This window comes from Cnephaeus nilssonii (assembly GCF_951640355.1).
Source record: "Cnephaeus nilssonii genome assembly, chromosome: 7".
Taxonomy (NCBI): Eukaryota; Metazoa; Chordata; class Mammalia; order Chiroptera; family Vespertilionidae; genus Cnephaeus; species Cnephaeus nilssonii.
Window position 1 is genome coordinate 19,205,097 of NC_137078.1, and position 21,379 is coordinate 19,226,475.

General features: G+C 43.8%; 1 protein-coding gene across 1 annotated transcript in view; it reads left to right on the plus strand.

Annotated features, from left to right (window-relative positions):
* The first annotated feature begins 357 nt into the window (after nt 1–357).
* The window catches only part of GCNT2 (glucosaminyl (N-acetyl) transferase 2 (I blood group)), an 89,004-nt gene continuing 67,982 nt past the window's right edge, over nt 358–21,379 (plus strand). The window contains exon 1 of the mRNA XM_079777666.1: nt 358–1,656. Coding sequence (XP_079633792.1) covers nt 735–1,656 — 922 coding nt within the window. The 5' untranslated portion in view covers nt 358–734. The remainder of the gene's footprint in view (nt 1,657–21,379) is intronic.

The window sequence follows — 21,379 nt, forward strand, 5'->3', positions numbered from 1 at the left end:
TTGCTAATGTGTGTTATAAAAGACCTTGTCTAACAGCAGAGAAAATTAAGTCCTGGAAAGGATTTGACTCAATAGCCAGTCATATGCCTTGCTTTATAGCATGCCCAGCCAATATGGAGATGGGGGGCGGGTGTGTGGAAAAAGACAGAGTTAAACATTTTATTTTTAAGCACTAAATATTTATTGACAGAATATCTCTCCAGGCGGTGTTCACATGCTTAGAACTGACGCTTTTAACTTGGCAGTGCCGTTTAAGCAAACAAACTCAGTCAGTTGAGCGCAATGATTAACAGGAAGCTGGGGAGCTGACACATTTGACAACCTTTGGCCACGAGAAGAGGCTGGGTTTGAGGTCTTGTGGCAATGACTAGGAGGGTGGCCACCTCGCCCTTTAGTGATTTTATTACGGGGCCAGGTGGGCACATTGGCATCACAACCTTCCTGAGGCAGCTTATTTGTGTGTAGGAACGGGCTGCTGATTAGTGGGAGACTGAGCAAAGCAAATCCAAAGGAATTACTTCAGAAATGCGTCCAAGAAAGGTGGAAATGCAACACAGCTGTAAATGGAAGAAAGAAAAAGTAGGAGAACGGTCCACGGGAAGGGCATGAAACAGCCCATCAGAACGGCACGCACCGAAAGGATGCCGATGGATTCTGGAGAAAATGTAAGTTAACTATATCTCCCCTCTCATCAGGTCTCAAGAGACATTTTACTCATTTCCTGGTTTTGAATAATGGGCTCTTGGAAGCACTGTCTTTTTAGTGTGTCTCTCATCACGGCCCTGATTTTCGTATTTGTTTACAATAACAAGTTATGGGAGAAGAAAAGTCTTCTGAGGGCGTCTCTTATCAATGCTTCACTCTTAGCAGAAACCTGTCATCAGATTCTTAAGGGGAAGGTTTTTTACTTAACAGAGAATGCGTTGAAAACTACCCTGAGTGGATCTTCCTGTTATGAATACATGGCTCAGAGTCACTATATAACAGAAACGCTCTCTGAAGAAGAGGCCGGGTTCCCTTTGGCTTACTCAGTGACCATCCACAAAGACTTCGGTACTTTCGAGAGGCTCTTCAGAGCTATCTACATGCCCCAGAATGTCTACTGCGTTCATGTGGACGAAAAGGCACCAGCTGCCTTTAAAGGTGCAGTGGAGCAATTGCTGAGCTGCTTCCCAAATGCCTTTCTGGCTTCCAAGAGGGAGCCGGTTGTCTATGGCGGGATCTCCAGGCTCCAGGCGGACCTGAACTGCCTGAGAGACCTGGTGGCCTCCGAGGTCCCATGGAAGTACGCCATCAACACCTGTGGACAAGATTTCCCCCTGAAAACCAACAAGGAAATCGTTCAGTATCTGAAAGGATTCAAAGGGAAAAACATTACCCCGGGCGTGCTGCCTCCCGATCATGCTATTGGACGGACTAAATACGTCCACCAAGAAATATTACACACAAAAAATTCCTACGTGCTTAAAACAGAAAAATTGAAAACGTCCCCCCCGCACAACATGACCATTTACTTTGGCACTGCCTATGTGGCCCTCACAAGGGAATTTGCTAACTTCATCCTCCAAGACCAGCAGTCCCTTGACCTGCTGTCCTGGTCCAAGGACACCTACAGTCCGGACGAACACTTCTGGGTGACCCTCAACAGGATTCCTGGTAAGCATGTCTCTTAACTTTTGTTTTTATGAGTACACATTGCATGGTCGATAGTGAATAAAGTGCTTAAAATATAGTAAAAAAAAATAATGATGTTTCAAAGGTGTTTCAGTTTCAAATGTTAACTTCAAATGTCTTATAGCAGCTCTGCTCACAGAGCAGGTTGATATAACTCACCTCCATTCTACAGATGGGGAAACAAGGCACAGTGGTTAGCAGGGCAATGGCAGAGCTCTACCGTCTGGCTTGATTGTGCTGATATCCCAGGGTCCTTTCTGGGCCCAGAGACCCACTTCGAACATGTGCTGCAGCCTGGACACAGGGCCGGGGACCGAGGGAACCCTGGCTATGCAAATGAGATTAAACCTAGTTCTCCTTTAAGTGTGATACACTTATAATCAGGAATAGACATTACAAATTAAATTTGAATGACAATTTGAACATTTTAATCATATTTTTGGCCCTGTTGAAGCTCCTATGGCCAAATCCACATCCTTTCAAAATAGAGCAGGGTACAACTTTAAATTTTTCATTTGCAACTTCTGTCCTGAAATTGTGCCAGAATTTAGAGCACCTTAAAGATTTCTAGACCAGTGCCTTCATTTTATAGACAAAGAAACTTTAGTGTGGTTACGTGATGTGCTCATTACCCAGCTAGTAAGTGACCGTGCCAATTATACACCAGGTCTCCTAAGCCTGATGTTCTTTTTCACTTGATTTTCAATTAGGTCCCAGCTGTTACTAAATTAACTCCTCTTTCTCTGTGACCCAAGTTCCAAATGATTTGAATGATCTCAAGTTGTTTACAGTGAACCGATTCAATTCTGCTAATTCGATTCAAAATAAAAAATTCGGAGTCACGGGTCAAGGGAAACGTCACTTGAATCAATATGAGGATCAGGCTGGTGGTTTCTTGAGAAGAGTGGTTCCACCCTGGATGCACGCTATAATCACCTGGAGCTTTTAAAGCTATGTGAGGCCAGGCCCATTTCCCAGAGGGCCTGACTTCCTGAGTGGATTAGCCTCTTTATGTGTTCAGTCTCCAGCAGATTCTCAGGAATAGCCAGCCAGGCCATTAACTGTTCATTATAGTCATTATTTTTAGATATTAGTATGCAAAGCTTCATAGACTTACAAAGCTTTTTATTTTTCCTCCCAACCACTGAAAACAACTAATTTTCTTTCTTTCTTCCTTTCTTCCTTCTTCCTTCCTTCCTTCCTTCCTTCCTTCCTTTCTTTCTTTCTTTCTTTCTTTCTTTCTTTCTTTCTTTCTTTCTTTCTTCCTTCCTTCCTTCCTTCCTTCCTTCCTTCCTTCCTTTCTCTCTCTCTCTCTCTCTCTCTCTCTCTCTCTCTCTCTCTCTTTCCTTCCTCCTTAATTGAGACATAATTGACATAACATTATATAAGTTTCAGGTGTACAACATAATGATTCAATATTTGTACATATTACAAAATGATCACCACAATAAGCTAGTTAACATCCATCACCACACAGGATAGAATTTTTTTTTTTCTTGTGATAAGAACTTACTGATTTCAGAAAGGAATGGAGAGGGAGAGATAGAAACATTAATGATGAGAGAGAATCATTTATCAACTTCATCCTCTATACCCCCAATTGGGGATCAAGCCTGCAACCCAGGCATATACCCTGACCTGGAATCGAGCCATGACCTCCTGGTTCATAGGTTGACACTCAACCACTGAGCCATACCAATTGGGCCTTGTGATAAGAACTTTTAAGAATTATTATTTTAGCAGGTTTTAAATATTCAATATAGCATTATTCTCTAGAGTCATTGTGCTATACCTTACATCCCCAAAATTTATTTATTTCCAGTTTGAAAATAAATAAGTCCTGGGGATGTAAGGTACAATATGGTGATTCTAAGTAATAATAGTATATTGTTTCTTTCTTTTTCTAATGTCTTTTTTATTTATTTCATATATTTATTTCATATATATATATATATATATATATATATATATATATATATGGAGAGAGAGAGAGAGAGAGAGAGAGAGATTGATTGATTGATTTCAGAGAGGAATGGAGAAGGGGAGAGAGATAGAAACATCAATGATGAGGGAGAATCATTGATTGGCTGCCTCCTGCACACCCTCTACTGGGGATTGAGCCTGAAATCCAGGCATGTGCCCTTGACCAGAATCAAACCCGGGACCTTCAGTCCACAGGCCGACACTCGATCCACTGAGCCAAACCAGCCAGGGCATAATATTATATTGTTTCTTTTTGCCATCTTCACTCATTTCTCCCACCCTACCCTCATTGTCTAATGCCCCCTCACCCTGATTCTGGCAACCACCAGTACCTTCTCTGTGTCTGTGAGTTCAATTGCCTTCTTTTTCCTAGATTCCACATATCAGTAAGATCATATGGTATTTGTCTTTCTCTGATTTATGTCATATAGCATAATGCCCTTAAGGTCCATCCATGTTATTGTAAATGGCAAGATTTCTTTTTTTTTTTTTTAATTAGTATTTGGTATTAGGTTGGGCTGCTATTACAGAGTACTACAGGTGGGGTGACTTAAATATCAGAACTTTATTTTCTCACAGTTCTGGAGTCTGGAAGTCAGAGGCAAAGGTGCTGGCTGGTTAGTTTCTTCTGAGACCTCTTTCCTTGGTTTGTAGATGCTGCCTTCTTGCTGTATCCTCACATGGTCTTCTCTCTCAAGATTTCTTTTTTTATGACTGAATAATATTCCACATTTTCTTTCTTTTTAAAAGTGTTTATTTATTGATTTTAGAGAGAGAGAGAGTGAGGAAGGGGAGGGAGGGAGAGAGAGAAACATCGATTTGTTGTTCCACTTATTTATGCATTCATTGGTTGCTTCTTGTATGTGCCCTGACCAGAGATGGAATCTGAAACCTTAGCATATCGGGATGATGCTCCAATCAACTGAGCTACTTGGCCAGGGCTACACCACATTTCTTTATCTATTCATCCGTCAATGGACATGTAGGTGGTTACCGTATCTTGGCTATTGTAAATAATGCTGCAGTGAACATAGGGGTGCATGTATCTTTTTGAGTCGGTGTTTTTATTACCTTTTAAATAGTGATAGAAGGAATCGGGCTCAAGAAAGTGAGGTGGAGGAGGTTTGACCATATAGCTGTTCATATGGGATTAGAATGTCCAGAATAGGGGAAGTAAAAGCCCCACTTCTCTCTTATGTGTTTCTTGGACCAAATATGATGAATAGTATTCGGGTCTGGGCACCATATCTTAAGGGGGGTCATCGACAATACAAAGAGAGTAGCCAAGAAGGATAAAAGCCAAACCCTTCTTTTTTTGTTTTTTAAGAAATTATCAATGACAAAAGAAAAGATGTTTAATCTGGAAAAGGCTTGAAGAGGTATCACTGTCTTTACATAAAGATTTGCTTGTGAGAGAGAAATTGAACCAACTCTAGTTTTGAAAGAAGAATCCAGGATCAGTGGTAGGAATAAAAGAACCCATTGACCTGAGGTTAGAATGGATAGCTTCTCAGTGGTGAATAAGGCCAAGGAATATGTGGAAGCAGAAGCTGGAGAACAGCTGTGGAAGAAACTCATTTTTCCAGTATTGGACCAAATGAGAGTCCATGATCCTAAATCTCATCAGTTTATTGAAAAGAAAAGGTAACACCCTCAATTCTCAGCATTATTTATCTATTTGAACTGGATTTTTACACCTCTGCTTGGCAGTTACAGATAGCAACGCAATCCGGGGGAAAAACGTACTTCTCCATGTATTTCAAAAATTTTAAAGAGTGAGCCCTTGAAATACTCTGCGTGTTACGTGTATGAAGGATACTTGCTGGAGGCTGTGGCCCATCACTGGTACAGCTGACTCCTGTGGGACCTGGAGTGGCCAGAGTGCAGGACTTGGTCATGAGAAGGGGAGAAAACGGGAAGTTTAGGTGGCCATTTGTTTAATTGTTACTCCTGCTCTGTGGAAATTTGGGTCATTTCTGTTTTAAGGGCCCTTCTATTTGAGGTATGAGTTATTTGTTTTGGTCATTTTTAAGATTGTTCTAGTAGCCTGCAGTGATTGGGGGCTAACTAAGATTCTCAAAGAAGTAATAGGCCAGGAAAAAACACACCACACCTCACAAGTGAAATGGCCTCATGGAGACCTAGAATACCACCACCCAACGGACATATAATGTGAGCCACAAATGTAATTTTGAAATTTTCTAGTAGCCACATTAAAAGAAACAAAAATAAATGAGCGAAATTAGTTTAAATAATGTATTGTGTTTAATGCAATGTAAAGTAACATTTATACATGTGGCTGGTGACTTTCATTGGCTTTGTTTCATTTTTCTGTGTTTCTTGGATTTAAAGATTTAAAAACTGACCAATGAGCCCAGCCGGTGTTGCTCAGTGGTTGAGCATTGACCTATAAACCAGGTGGTCACGGTTCCATTCCAGGTCAGAACACAGGCCGGGGTTGTGGGCTTGATCCCCAGTGGGGGGCATGCAGGAAGCAGCCCATCAATGATTCTCTCTCATCATTGATGTTTCTGACTCTCTCTTCCTCTCCCTTCCTCTCTCTGAAATCAATAAAAACATATACAAATATTTGGAGTAAAAAAATAAGTAAATGAATAAACAAAACTGGATGCAGACAGCAGACTGGTGATTGCAGGATGTGGGGAGGTGCGGGCTGGGTGGAAGAGGTTTGGGGGGGTGGAGGTACAGTTTAGCAGTTGCAGAGTGCTCATCGGGATGTAAAAAAGAAGGGGTAGGCCCCCACTGAACTGGAGTCCTCGATCATCAACTGGAATGCATTTCAGACTTTTGCTGACTGTCAAGTATGTTGAACAAATGATCTCAAGATGTGTTGACACTGTGGAGGGAGATGGTTGCTCCCAAATGCTGGTGGCACTGAAAGCCAGACAGTCCTGGCTCTGCTGCACACAGTCTGTGTAACTTTGGGCAAGAGGCCTGACTTCTCTGAGCCTGATTCTTCATCTGTGTCTTGAGAATAAACGCCCTTCTGATTGGACTGATAGATGGATTAGAGCACACAAATTGTACCTGGTGCATTGTAGGAACTCTTTAAAAATGTCCAGAGGAGGAGCAGACTAACTTCTTCAACGTTTATTTTTGAGGTCTTAATGCTATTATTTTAAAACTTCTGTGTGTAACCAAAAAACCCCAGGCACATCTGGCGTTGAAGGTGCGAAGGTAATTTTTTGCTGGCAGTCAGGTCTGTGGCCACAGAGGGTGCCCTCGGCTGCAGCTGTTCTTAGCAATGTGGTCACTGTAGGGCCCTAGGCAGTTGGTTTCTCGCTCCTGTTATTAGGAAGCAGCATCTGTGACTAGCTGAAAGCCTCGCCCCCGGTCACTGTACACTGGTCTGGAAACCAATGTTCTCCTGTCCCCTGGTTCTAGAATGTTCTACGTTTGCTGCTCATTCTAGTCTCTTCTCAAGACCCACCAGAGAAGGCACTTCCTCAGAGGAGCCTTCCCTGCCCCTTTCCTCGGCCACAGAAGCAGCCATTCTGCTCTTGCTCGGGTAAGGACATCTCCACGGCGTCCTCACTCTTTGTGTGGCTCTCTCCCTTTGCTCGCGTCTCTGCCCCTCCCCCACTACACGCACTCCTGTTGTGGGGCGACCCGCAAGAGACGACCACCAGAGACAGAGATCAAAATTGATGAGCCTTTATTAAGCTGGCCAGCGACTACAGTTGCAGCACTTCACCGCGGTAAAGGCCGAACGGCAGTGCAGATTACAGGTGTTACAGCAAATTTATACTCAGAAACCACGAGAGGGGGTTAGGACAGTTACAATGACAACCCAAAGGTTACAAAAGTTATTTCAGCCGTTTCCAAGAAACTCAGGGCACAGGTGCAACGCCTGGGCACGCTTGGCCGGAGCTTGAACCTCTAACTCCCTCTAAACTCCAACCGACCCATTGTTCAGTGACCTCCTCTACCTCCCTCTGTCCCAAGGCATCCTGCCTCCAGGCAACGGAGGAGCTGTGCAACGTCTGCAGCCCAGAACATTCCGAGGTGAGATTGTGAACGAGACATTTGCCTAGCCTCCTCATTCGGTGGGATTCCAATATAATGCTGAATAAGGAGCAAAGGAATGGGAGAGCAAATGAGTGGGAGAGAAAAGAGTATTACTCTGCTGGCCTAATACTTTCTACAAATATTTCTTTAGCAAATAAAGAAATTTATCCTGAAGCTTTGCACAAAATGTATTTTCTTCTCTCTCAATTCTGGTTCAGTTTTTACTGTCTACAGAGCAGGAATCCTGCCCCCGATTCCCGTCCCTCTCTTCCCCCCTGCCCCCCCCCCCCCGCCCCTACTTTTCTAAAGGGCAGACATTTGTGGCCACCCTTGCTGAATGCACTAGAAAACACTTAGGGAGTGGTGGTGGCGGTGGGAGTTGTTAGTCATCTGACTGTATAAGGTCAGCATAACCTCTTTACGCCTTTTGAAGATTGAAGTTGTACATTTTAGTTCAGGTCAAGAAAAGTAAAGTTAGCAGCTAAGGACATTTGCCAGAGTCATTTTAGCCAGGAGAGGCTTTGATGACGGGATCCAGAAAATGTAGTTTATTTGGCTACAACTTGAATTCCCTGTATATTGCTAAGCTCCAAACACACCTCTAGGCTTTTATGACAGTTTCCCCTAGGGCCTAGGGCCTTCTTTGCCTGGAGGCATCCTGATTATCTTTGAGCAACACCCCCCTCCATTGTTGGGTCAGCCCCCCCCCCAACACCCCTCCCCCCTTCCCTCGCAGAGTTAACCTTTGTCCTCCATGCCCCAGGTGCTCTGTTCACCTCACAGATAGTCCTTCCCTTCTTAGGGTTTGATGCTTGGGCCTCGTGGAATGACAGAATGCAGAGGCCTGATGGTCCCCTGAGCTTCATATCTTCTCGAGTCCCAACCAGCACGGTGCTTGGCTTCAGCTTGAATTTGATTCACTTATGTTGCTAGTATAAAATAAATGTGGTGTTGCTTTCATACAAATCCAGAAGTTTTCTTCTCTCCAAGTCACTGACAGCTTACAACAGACCCACAGAATTCCCAGCTGCTTTACAGAACCTTTCTAGAAGGTATGTAGACCATCATCATGAGTCCTTAGCAATGTCCAGCACTGGATGTTTTACTTTTTTTCCCCCCAAGTTAATAGCTTTATTGAGATATTATTTACATACCCCCAAACCGAGGTATGTAATTCAGGTATATCATTCACACACTGTAAAATTCATCAGCTTTACCATTTCAAGTGTACAATTCAATAATTTTTATTATATTTACAGAGTCATGCAACTAAGATTCCAATCTAATTTTTTAATTGTTGACAGTATTACTGATGTCCCCTAATTATGTCCCTCTTTTGCTCCCCTCCTCCCAGCCCTTGTCCCACCCAGGCTGTCACCACACTATTGTTTATGTCCATTGGTTATGCATAAATGCATATAGGTCCTTTGGTTAATCTCTGTCCATCTCCCTCCCCTCCCCTCTGAGATGTGTCGGTCTGTTCCATGCCTCCGTGCCTCTGCACCTATTTTAGAATATTTTTATCACTTCCTGAAGAAACCTCATGTCCATTTATAGCTACTTTCCATTTCCACTCCCAACCCTTACTTCTCTGTATGGATTTGCCTTTTCTGGACACTTTTGTATACTAGTAAATTGAATCAAGTTTTTTTATGTCTGGCTCCTTCCAAATGGTGGAATATTTTTGAGGTTCATCAATGTAGCATGAATCAGTGCATCCCTCCTCTATGTGGATGACTACTATTCTATTATATGGATAAACACTTTGTTTATCCATTAATCCACTGACAGGTACTTGGGTTGTTTCCACTATTTTGCCATTATGAATAATGCTGCTATGAACATCCCTGAACAAATCTTTGCATAGACACATTTTCATTTTTCCTGGGTAGATCCCAAGAGTGAAATTGCTGGCTCATGTGGTAACTCTGTGTTTAACATTTTAAGGAACTGCCAACCTGGTTTCCAAAGCGAAGGCACTATTTTACATTTCCACCAGCAGTGTACGAGTGTTGCAATTACTCCTCATCCTCACCAATGCTTGTTATTGCCTGTCTTTCTACTGAAGCCATTCTAATGGGTGTACAAGAATATCTCACTGTGATTTTGATTTTCATTTCTCTAATTGTTATTATTGGAGAATTGAGTGGATGGAATTTCTCCGTTGCTAGTGGAAGTGGGGTTCTTGGGGTGCTGATGGAATAAGAACTTCCAGAGGCCATACGAGAGGATGAGATGTGGTAGAAAGCTCTATTTGCGTGAACTTATATCCCTTGGTTTCCTTTAAACCAGTCCTGGAGAAGGTGCAGCTGGGCCTTTAGTAGAGCTAGAAGCAAAGCCAGTGTCCAGAGTTTCCCTTCCATGGTGAAGCTGGGTCCAGTGCAGCATCAGACTAATTCCAGCCCATCAGTCCGTTGTGTGGGGGCCACATGGCTGAGGGCCCTGTGGGCGAGTGCAGGGTTTGAGAGCCCTACAAGCCAGGAGTCAGGCTCGAGCAGCAAGAGAAAAGAGGGCCAAGAGAGGGAACTACCTTTGTTCAGGAGCTGATGTATCTCAGATTTCGTGCTCTTGCAGTGGCCACGCCTGTTCTGGCCAGTGACCTGCTCCCAGGTGTGACAAACAAGCAATCACCTTTCCTACATCATTCAGACCTTACCGGGCATGCGTCCAAACTGCAGCTTCCCTTTGCTCCTTTCCAGTTATTAATAACTGGGTTAAATGAAAATAGCATCATAATGAACAATGATGTTGAACATCTTTTCATGTGCTTGGTGGTCACTGATATATCTTCTTAGAAGACTAAGTGCCTTTAGAGGATGAAGAGATGAAATTATCTAACATTAAATTCGGGACACACTGCGTGGCCAAAATGTTAATTTAGGTTTCTATCTCCTCTAAGCAATTAGCTAAGCCTCATTCAAAAAATAAAGCAACCCACTTAATTGAGATACTGCCCTAATATGTAGTTACTGTAATTTGACCCCTTTTCTGAGGTTTTATGCAAACTATAAGTCCTTCTCCTTTTAAGTATCAAATGATTGCAATTCCCTCCTTTCTAATAAAACCAATCAACTATCTTTAGTCTATCCTGTCAACATAAAAAACATCTAAACCTACAGAAAATTTTTATCACAGTTTATTTGAGCAAACTGACCACATTTGCTGGGAAGCAAAATCTCAAGTGCTCCACAAAATAACAGTTTTGCAGTTTCTTTTAAGAATGGAAAGAGGATTACATGAAGGTGGGAGAAAGCAAGACAGGGACTGGATTACAGGATAGTCCATAAGACTATATGTTCTCTCTGGGTGGTCACACTTCTGTGGGGTCTGATAAGGAGGCATTTTCTTTTCTTTTTTAAAACACATTTTGAGCCGAAACCGGTTTGGCTCAGTGGATAGAGCGTCAGCCTGCAGACTGAAGGGTCCCAGGTTTGATTCCGGTCAAGGGCATGTACCTTGGTTGCGGGCACATCCCCAGTGGGGGGTGTGCAGGAGGCAGCTGATCGATGTTTCTAACTATCCCTCTCCCTTCCTCTCTGTAAAAAATCAATAAAATATATATTTTTAAAAACACATTTTAAAATGATTTTTTAGAGAAAGGAAGAGGAAGGGGACAGAGAGAGAGAGAGAGAGAGAGAGAGAGAGAGAGAGAAACATCCATTTGTTGCTCGACTTATTTATACATCCATTGGTTGCTTCTTGTATGTGCCCTGACAGGAGATCGAACTCACAGCCTCGGTGTATCAGGACAATGTTCTAACCAGGCAGTGTGTTAACCTAGAGAAGCACAAAAACAATGGACAGGGCTTGCTTAAGGCAAAGATAAACCTTTTACTAAAGAAGTTGTAAGCCTGGGGCATGACAGCTCACCATGACTTGCCCAGTTAGGAATTCGTGGTCAGGTCACCCTGAGAGGTTACTTTCGGTGAGATTTATTACCGAGCCCCTTTTATGTCCTCAGCCCTCATCCTCCCAGCTTTTTAAGCAGTGAGATGAAGGGCTGTGCCAGAGTCCTAATTAGTATTTTTGTGGCTTTTACTTTTTGTTTCTTCCATTTTACAAGATTTGTTCCTTGGCTGTGTTCTCCATTTGCGTGTGTGCATTGATTGGCCTGTGCTAGCTACATTTGGCCACCTAGAAACTTCGGAGGGGCTTGTTTAATCCACATCAGTTTGTTGCTTCAAATACGAATTCCTGTGTTACTGAGCTTGACAGATTTAGACAGTGTCTGACAGGGTTTCATAATCATTTGTTTTTACCTCAGATGATTCATAAATGTGTTGAGCTTTCTCCTTATTAGGAATGAAGCGAACTCCAAATTCCTATCACCTTTGCAATCTTAACTAATCTCCGAGTAGCTTTGGGGAAAAAGCCGAATATTTTTTATGAAAGGTAAACCAGCCACCTTTGTAGAACTGTCCATCCAAATGCTGAGGCGTGTGCAGCTCTTTTCCCTGCCTTTGGGATTTTACAGGACGCAGTTCTGCTCTGCGAGACTCCAGCATCTTCCTCTCAGGCACAAGCTCTGCGAGGGACAGGGTTTAAGGCTTTTCTTGCTTTCCAGATTCGAAGCCATAAAAGGGAAGGTTAAGATAGGAGGGGAAATGAAATCAATGACAAGGCAGAATTGAGAATGAAGTTAATTGCTATGATAAGCCACTATTGATAAGAAAATAGAAACCTGAGCTTGTTCTGAAGGTCATACATAGATCCTGTCAAACTCGAAGGCTAACACGGGCCAAATAAACAAGGTTTAAGTGTATGTGGGCCGCAAAAAAAAAAAAAAACCACTTCATTTTTCATAGAAACGTAGGTATATTTCAATAGAGACATGCTGAATACAAAGGGCTAAAATAAATGAATAATCATTTACATAAAATAATAGAATATTTTAATAAAAATTCATATTTTTTCTTGAACATTAACTCACCAGACACTGAATAACTGCTCAAATTAATAAGTGGAACGCAAATAAACCTACTTTTCTTGTTCTCTGAAAGCAAAATATTTCCTGTTGTGCACACCAAACAAGTCAGTCCAAGACTCATGACGTGGCAATTGGCTGCTAAAACATTCGCTGCTAGTATTAGTGGTGAGGAATGGTGTGCCTGCACATAAGGCGTGTAAGGGAAATTAATGCAACATGATTATAGTATCAGTCATTAGCGAACGTTGTAGTTCATCTTATATAATAGAGGTAATATGCAAATTGACCCTCATGCCCTCGCACAAGATGGCCACCCCCAAGTGGTCCAAGATGGCCGCCACAAGATGGCCAGCAGGGGAGGGCAGTTGGGGGTGACCAGGCTGGCAGGGGAGGGCAGTTAGGGGCGACTGGGCCAGCAGGGGAGGGCAGTTGGGGGCAATTGGGCCGGCAGGGGAGTAGTTAGGCATTGATCAGGCTGGCAGGGAGTGGTTAGGGGTGATCAAGCTGGCAGGCAGGCAGACGAGCGGTTGGGAGCCAGCAGTCCCAGATTGTGAGAGGGATCCCAGATTGGAGAAGGTGAAGGCTGGGCTGAGGGACAAATCCACCCCCCCCCCCAGTGCATGAATTTCGTGCACCAGGCCTCTAGTTATTAATAATTATGTATAACAGTATATTGTAAAAATTAAGTTACAAAATTTTTATTAAATTTTTCTTACATACCATTATATTGGCTGGGCTGCAAAAATATTTGCTGTGGGCCGCGATCCATGAGTTTGACATGCTTGTCATAGATCCTCATTCATACATGGTGCAACTAGAAAGAACTTCTTTTTCCAAAATGTGTGGAGTGCTTTTAGTTCATTCCCATCTGTTTCCTGTAATGGCAGTTCTTTCCTTGTTATGCTTTGTGCTCATTGCTTACCTTCCCAGTTGTGGCTGTGCACGCTGGCACATGACAGTGGTTGCATACTGGCAGGGGAGGGCAGTTGGGGCCCAGAGCAATTGGAAACCTTTGGACAGACACTTCTGGCTGAAAGAATTTTGTCCGTTATTTTTTATAGGTGCCAGACAAATGATGGTTTTCAATATATCATGGTGAGAAAACTGTTGAAAAGTACTTCCTTAATATACCATCCCAAATTAAAACTGGATTTCAAAATCTCAGAGGGGCAAGTTTTCATTTGGTCATAAAAGGTAGAGAAGAGCCCAGCTAGTGTGGTTCAGTGGTTGAGCATTGACCTATGAACCAGGCGGTCATGGTTTGATTCCAATCCGGGCACATGCCCAGGCTGTGGGCTCAATCCCCAGTGTGTGTGTGGGGGGAGGGTGTAGGAGGCAGTTAATCAATAATTCTCTCTCATCATTAATATTTCTCTCTCTCTCCCCCCCTCCTGTCCTCTCTGAAATCAATTTTAAAAGTTCTTTTGAAAAGGTAGAGAAGAGCTGAATCCAGTGACCCAGCATCTATCTTTCGGTAGAATCATGCTGTAATGAGTGGCCTATGTTAATTGTACAGAAGGGGCAATTTCCACATCCTAGATGGCTCCAATACTGGCACTGTTGAAGAAGCCCTATAGCACAAGTGTTTTCTCAAGGAGAGAGCAGAAAGTCCCAACATGATACTTCATTTGATTAAGTTACTAAAGCCTCACAGAAATCCTCTGAGGGAGGTAGATGTTATCATCTCCAATTCACAAATGAGGAAGCCAGGGTTACACAGTAGAATGACTTAATCTAGGTTTGCCTGACCCCTAATTTATGATCAGCCTAATCTACTATGCTGCCTTTCAGAAGTCCTCATGGCTGAAGCAATGTATTTAATAAAAATACTACTCTTTGAATATATAGAAAATGTTTAAAGATCTTAATGAGTTTTCAACCTTCTATTTTAAACTAATTTCAAAATTACTATACTTATAAGTAGAGGTAAAGAGCTCTCCTATACCCTTTACCACATTTCCCAACCTATAACATTTTACCAGTATATTTCCTAACACCAGCAACAGAGATACTTTCTTGCATAACCATAGTACAATCACCAAGTGATACAGCATTTCTCTTTAATCCACACACTGTATTCCAGTATCACTGGTTGTACTGATAATGCCTTTCATAAAATTAGGGTCTCATTAAGGATCTCAAACTACACTTACCTGTCATATCTCTTTAGTCTCCTCTAATTTGGAACAATTTCTCAGTCTGTGTCTTTCAAGGTTTCATCATGTTTGAGGGTGCAGGTCTGATGTTTCCTCAGGACCAGATTCAAGTTATGCCTTTTGGGCAAAGATACCAGAGAAATAATGCTGTAGAAGCATACTGTGCTGATAGTGGCAATATTAACTTTTGCCATTTCATTAAGATGGTACCTGACAAATTTGTGTTTTGTATTTACTACTAAGTAATTACTAAGTATTTTGTAGGCAGACACTTTGAGACTATTTAGATATCCTGTCCTTCATCAAATGTCCACTCTCCAGTTCTACCATCCACTGATGGTTCTTGCTGACCCAATTATTACCATGTGATGTGATTTTTTTTTCTAACTCCATCCTTCTATGATTATTAGTTGACATTCACCAATAAGGTAGAGCCTTCTCTTCTCCCCATGTGCTTACTTGCCTTGTTTGTTTATTTATTTATACTTATCCCTATGGATATGAATTCCCATTTTACTCAATGAATTATATTTTATTACTATTTATACTTATTTTGCTGCTCAACTGTCCCAGACCTGGCCTGTGGGTCCCCTTCAAGCTGTTTTCTGTGTCTTTTCAATATATCCCCATTATTTTTTGAGTACTTCCTTACTTTCTAGCACCAGGAGATGTTCTGTTAATCTTGTACTTAACTTGCCCCTGTCTTGGAGTCAGCCATTTCCTTTAAGGAATCCTCATTCCATTTAGTAGAGAATAATATTTAGAAACTGAAGCCAGACAAAGAGTCCACTGCCTATCACTACCAGAGTCAACAAGTAGAGACAAGGTTGAATCTTTGTGGTGTGTTTATATTCAGATGGCTGGTGATCCAAGAGAACTACAGGCATAATACCCTGAGAGAAACCGCTCTGGCGTCTCCACTCAAGCCAGCCTTCATATAGGGTCAGAGGGTGGGAGAGGACCTAAAACTACATGAGTTCCCAGGGTGTGCTTTCTATAATTGTCCTTGGAAAGATTAGCCCTCAGACATTTCTTTCCCTTCGGGCATGTTTTGCTCTTGATCTACTTTCAAATGTATCTTCTTTCAAGGCCACTTATCTTTAGGACTGTGTGTTTCTTCTTACAACATGTGCTCCACAGTTAACCAGGTTCTATAAGAAAAATCTATAGTTAGTGCAGGGAATAGGTATTAATCAACTGTGATTCTATTCTTATTGCATACTCCTTCCTATCAAAATGGAGATCTGGGCATTCAAGAGCATTATTAATTCTATGACCATCAGGGGTCAAAGCTAGAAAAAAATACATGTATGTGTACACATCTGTATACATGATGACATACACTCAGACATGTGCATTCTCCAACATGTACTCCAGCTCACACATTGTCTCATCTCACATATTCACTCATGCATACCCATCTATATTTTAATTTTTAAAATATATATTAAAAACCACAATTTCACACTATCTCTAATTCTAATCCAACAACACGGGGTCTATGTTCTCCACTTCCTTCTCCAGCAGTGAGGAACCTGGCTCCCATTAACCTCAGTACATTCATGTATTGTCTCAGTCCTCCCAATGGTGCTTGGCAATTTAAACTATTCTTATCCCCAAGACATGCAGATCTACCTCTCACCAGCTATAGCCTTGGTCCCTGGGAAGAAAGAAGGTGCTCTGAATGAATTCAAATACCTTTATAAATCTATTTGTATTAGAAGGCAGTTAAGTATATAAGTGTATAAATTCAAAGTTCTGCTTTAATGCTACCTGAGTTCATGACCTTATTCACTCATTCATAGGTAATAAAGTCTTGCTTGCTTATCTGTAAAATGGGGGTAATAATTGTGTTTTTACTTTACTAGTGGCCCGATGCATGAAATTCGTGCATGGGGGGAGGGTGGAAGGTTCCCCTAAGCCCAGCCTGCACCCTCTCCAATCGGGGGCCTCTTGGGGGATGTCCAACTGCCAGTTTAGGCCTGATCCCTGTGGGATCTGGGACCGCTGGCTCCTAACCACTCACCTGCCTGCCTGCCTAATTGCCCCTAACTGCTCTCCCCTGCCGGCCTGATCTCGCCCCCAACTGCCCTCCCTGCTGACCTGATCTCACCCCCAACGGCCCTCCTCTACTGACCTGACCTCACCAACAACAACCCTCCCCTGCTGGTCTGATCTTGCCCCCAACTACCCTTCCCTGCCAGCCTGATCTAGCCCCTAACTGCCCTCCCCTATCGGTCTGATCACCCCTAACTGCCTCTGCCTGCCTGATTGCCCCTAACTGCCCTCCCCTGCAGGCCTGATCTTGCCCCCAACGGCCCTTCCCTGCTGACCTGACTCACCCCCAACTGCCCTCCCCTGCTGGCCTGATTGCCCCTAACTGCCTCTGCCTTGGCCCCCACCACCATGGCTTTGTCCAGAAGGAAGTCAGACGTCCGGAAGATGGCTGGTTGACCTGGTCTAATTAGCATATTACCCTTTTATTAGTATAGATAGATTATATAGGATAGGATTGCTTAAATGGGGGGGAAAGCCGTTTTCAGCAGGAGGAGATGCTCTTGGTAGACAAAAATACAAAATCCCTATATTTGGACTGATAGCCAGCCATATGCACTATACTGCCAACCGGTCATTAAAAAATTGAACCGCTTTCTTACGCCTTACACCAAACAGCTGTTGCCCTTAAAACCCTTCCTCAGTTCCCACCTCAGGTTCTGCCTTTGCAGTTCACCCAGATTAGGTTCTGATTGGTCAGTTTCTATGCCAGTCAGCGTCAAAAGCTCCACCTCCTAGGCAGCCATTGGCTCCTCTCAGTTCACCCAGATTTGGTTCTGATTGGTTGGTTTCTATGTCAGTCAGCATCTCCGGGCCTATCTCCGGGCCTGATCAGAGAGGCGGGGCTGATCAGCAGCCACCCCAGGCTGCTGGCGAGCAGGCTGAACTGCTGACCTCTCAGAGAAAGAAAGAGAGGCGTGGCTGCTGGCGAGGCTGGGAGAGAGAGAGAGGCAAGGGCTTCTCTCTCTGGGTCTCGCCAGCAGCCACGGCAGCTGCTGATCAGCCCCGCCTCTCTTTCTCTCCGAGAGAAGTTCAGCCCACTCACCAGTCCCTGCCCACTTGAGCCTGCTGCTTGTGCAGCCGGGCGTTCATTCGTCCCTTCAGTCATTTTGAACATTATGGACCCTGGCTCTTTATATATATAGACTAGAAGCCCGGTGCACGAAATTCGTGCACGGTGGGGGGTTGTCCCTCAGCCCAGCCTTGTACCCTCTCCAATCTGGGACTCCTGGAGGGATGTCCGACTGCCCGTTTAGGCCCAATCAGGATCGGGCCTAAACGGGCAGTCGGACATCCCTCTCACAATCCAGGACTGCTGGCTCCCAACTGCTTGCCTGCCTGCCTTCCTGATTGCCCCTAACCGCTTCTGCCTGCCAGCCTGATCACCCCCTAACCACTCCGCTGCCAGCCTGGTTGATGCTTAACTGCTCCCCTGCCAGCCTGTTTGCCCCCAACTTCCCTCCTCTGCCAGCCTGGTCACCCCTAACTGCCCTCTCCTGCAGGGTTGATCACCTCCAACTGCCCTCCTTGCAAGCCTGGTCCCTCTCAACTGCCCTCCCTTGCAGGCCTGGTCCCTCACAACTGCCCTCCCTTGCAGGCCGGGTGCCTCCCAACTGCCCGCTCCTGCTGGCCATCTTGTGGTGGCCATCTTGTGTCTACATGGGGACAGGATCTTTGACCACATGGGGGCAGCTATATTGTGTGTTGCAGTGATGATCAATCTGCATATTACTCTTTTATTAGATAGGATAGAGGCCTGGTACAGGAGTGGGGGCCAGCTGGTTTGCCCTGAAGGGTGTCCCAGATCAGGGTGGGGTTCCCTTGGAGCGTGGGGCAGCCTGAGCGAGGGGCCTGTGGTGGTTTGCAGGCTGGCCACGCCCCCTGGCAATGCAAGCGGAGGCCCTGGTATCTGGAATTTACTTTCCTTCTACAATTGAAACTTTGTAGCCTGGAGCAGAGCCAAGCCTGCTGCTCCCTCCAGGGCGGCAGCCATTTCTGTGGCAGTTAATTCACCTTCTATAATTGAAACTTTGTAGCCTTAAGCGGGTGAGCCCAGCCAGGGTGTGCGGAAAGCTTTGCTTCCCCTGTTGCCGGCGGCAACCCTGGCCTGCTCTCTCAAGCTCCATTCTGCCGCCATTTGTTTGAATTTGTTTACCTTCTATAATTGAAACTTTGTAGCTTGAGTGGAGGCTTAGGCCTGCAACGGCTATTGGAAAGCTTGGCTTGCTCTGTTACCTGGGAAACCTTGCTCTCTGTGGCTGTAGCCATCTTGGATGCGGTTAATTTGCATACTCGCCCTGATTGGCTGGTGAGCGTGGCTTGGCTGGTGGGCGTGGCTTATGTAGCAGAGTGATGGTTAATTTGCATATTACCATTTTATTAGAGAGGATAGGGTTGTTGTGAGCATTAAATAGTAATCAACATGAAATGTTGACCAAATACCCAGCACCTGATAAGTATTATCTCAATGTTATCTTTTATTATTGTATCAGTCAGGACCCCAGCAAGAAAACAGGCAGCATACTCAAATTAGGCTAATCAAGAGAGACTTAGAAAAAGTACTGTGGACAGAGCCAGGCCTTCTGGAACCCAGTTTTGCGTGGGCCAAGGTGTCCCCTGGATCAGGCCCTCTGCTTGTGACTGGTCAGACCATGAAGAAATGTGATCACCTGAAGAGGGAGCTGGGGAGATGGAATTTGGAAGTCAATCCTAATGATAGCTGGAAGGAAAGATTTGTCCAGATGATTTTCTGAACAATACAGAAAAGATGTTGGCAGGAATGGAAAAGAAATGTCACAGTGCTTCAGGCTTAGGTGTCTTTTCAACACATGTCTATTGATTGAATGTGAGAGAAAGAAAATAAGTGCTGGAAAAAGGAATGCATGTGTCTTACTGAACGTGAACAGCTCTCATTATTTCTCATGTTTTTCTCCAGGAAGCGGATCTGGGTGCTGCGGCCTAGACATTTCTGGGCACAGGATGGCACAGTGACTGAGAGCAAGAGCTCTGGAGCAGAGCTGCTCACATTCAAGTCCTGGGCCAGCCCTTCTCAGTGACCCTCAGCAGGAAGGTTCCCTGAGAGAGCAGTGACCTTCTGAGTCTCAGTTTCCTCATTGGGCAAGTGGGGGTGGTAACCCCTAATGCCAGATGTCAGCTTTGTCATTCATACTTCTTGGTACCCTGTTGTAACATACATTCTGTTTGTCAGAGCAGGGCTTCTTCCATCCTTATCTGATCTAGCTGACAAGTCCCTTAACAGCTGGCGCTCAGTTCTGTGTTGATGAGCACAGAGGGTTTTTGAATTAAGTTTTGACGTCCTGTTCTGTTTTCTATTGGCTCCGTTTCTTCTGGACATTGCTCACTGGTAGAAAGGAGTGGTTGTTGAGTAGTGGCCGAAGGTGGCTGGTGTCAGGAACCAAAGTAGAAACACCCTTGGCAGTCAGACTGCTTAAAGAAGAAGTGATGTATATGGTACTGCAGAGTATCTGGTCATAAGTAATACCATAAATATCAGTTATTTAAGGAAGACTCTTGATCCCCACTCACCTTGAAGACTCCCCTGGAAGAGTTTTCTTGGGAGGACCATAACTCCTTCATTCATTCATTCATTCATTCATTCATTCAATCAATCATTTTTGGTGAAATAGTGTATAACATAGAAAAGTGCACATAATATTAGTATTCATCTTGATGCAGTTCCACAAATGAACACACCCATATAACCCACATCAAATCATAGAACATGACTAGCATCCCAGGCACTACCCTCATGTCTAACAGCATAGATTACTTTGACTTCTTGTCCTTTATATAAATGGAAATAGACAACTTGTACTCTTTTTTTTTTGGTCTGCTGTTTTTTGCTTCATATTATGTTTGTGAGATTTACTTTTGATGTTGTTGCAGGCATTAATATTTATTCATTTTCATTGTTGTGTAGAGAGAAGGAGGTGTAGGGGTGGGGAGGGATGATTTTGTCCCCCAACCCCCAGGAAACATTTGGCAACATCTGAAGACATTTATGATTGTCACTACTTGGGTGGGGGGTAAGGGGTGCTACTGGCATTTAGTGGTAGAGGCCAGAGATGTCGCCAAACCTCCTAAAATACACAGAAAGCACCCACAAGCTTATTCTGCCTCAAATGCCAATAGTGCCAAGGTTGAGAAACCCTGATCTGTAATAACTGTTGGTGGGAGCTTGGGTCTGTTATGAGTATGGCTGGAGTGAATATTGAGCTATAAGTCCTTTCATAAACATGTACACATTTCTGTTGAATAAATACCTGGGAATGGAATTTCTGGGTTACAGGGTGTGCCTATGCTCAGTAGAGATTGCCGGTTTTTCAGAGTTGAACCAATTCACACTTCCACAAGCAGTACATGAGCATTCGGGTTGTTCCATATCTGCACCAATATTTGGTATTTTCAGCCTTTTTCTCATTTATTTATTTTTTTATTTTTTGACTCTTCTTCTACACCCTCCTCTCATTCAGCTTATGGCACACTAGATCCTCAAAACATCAGTAAGTAGTTTGTCAGTAAGTAGTCCTATTCC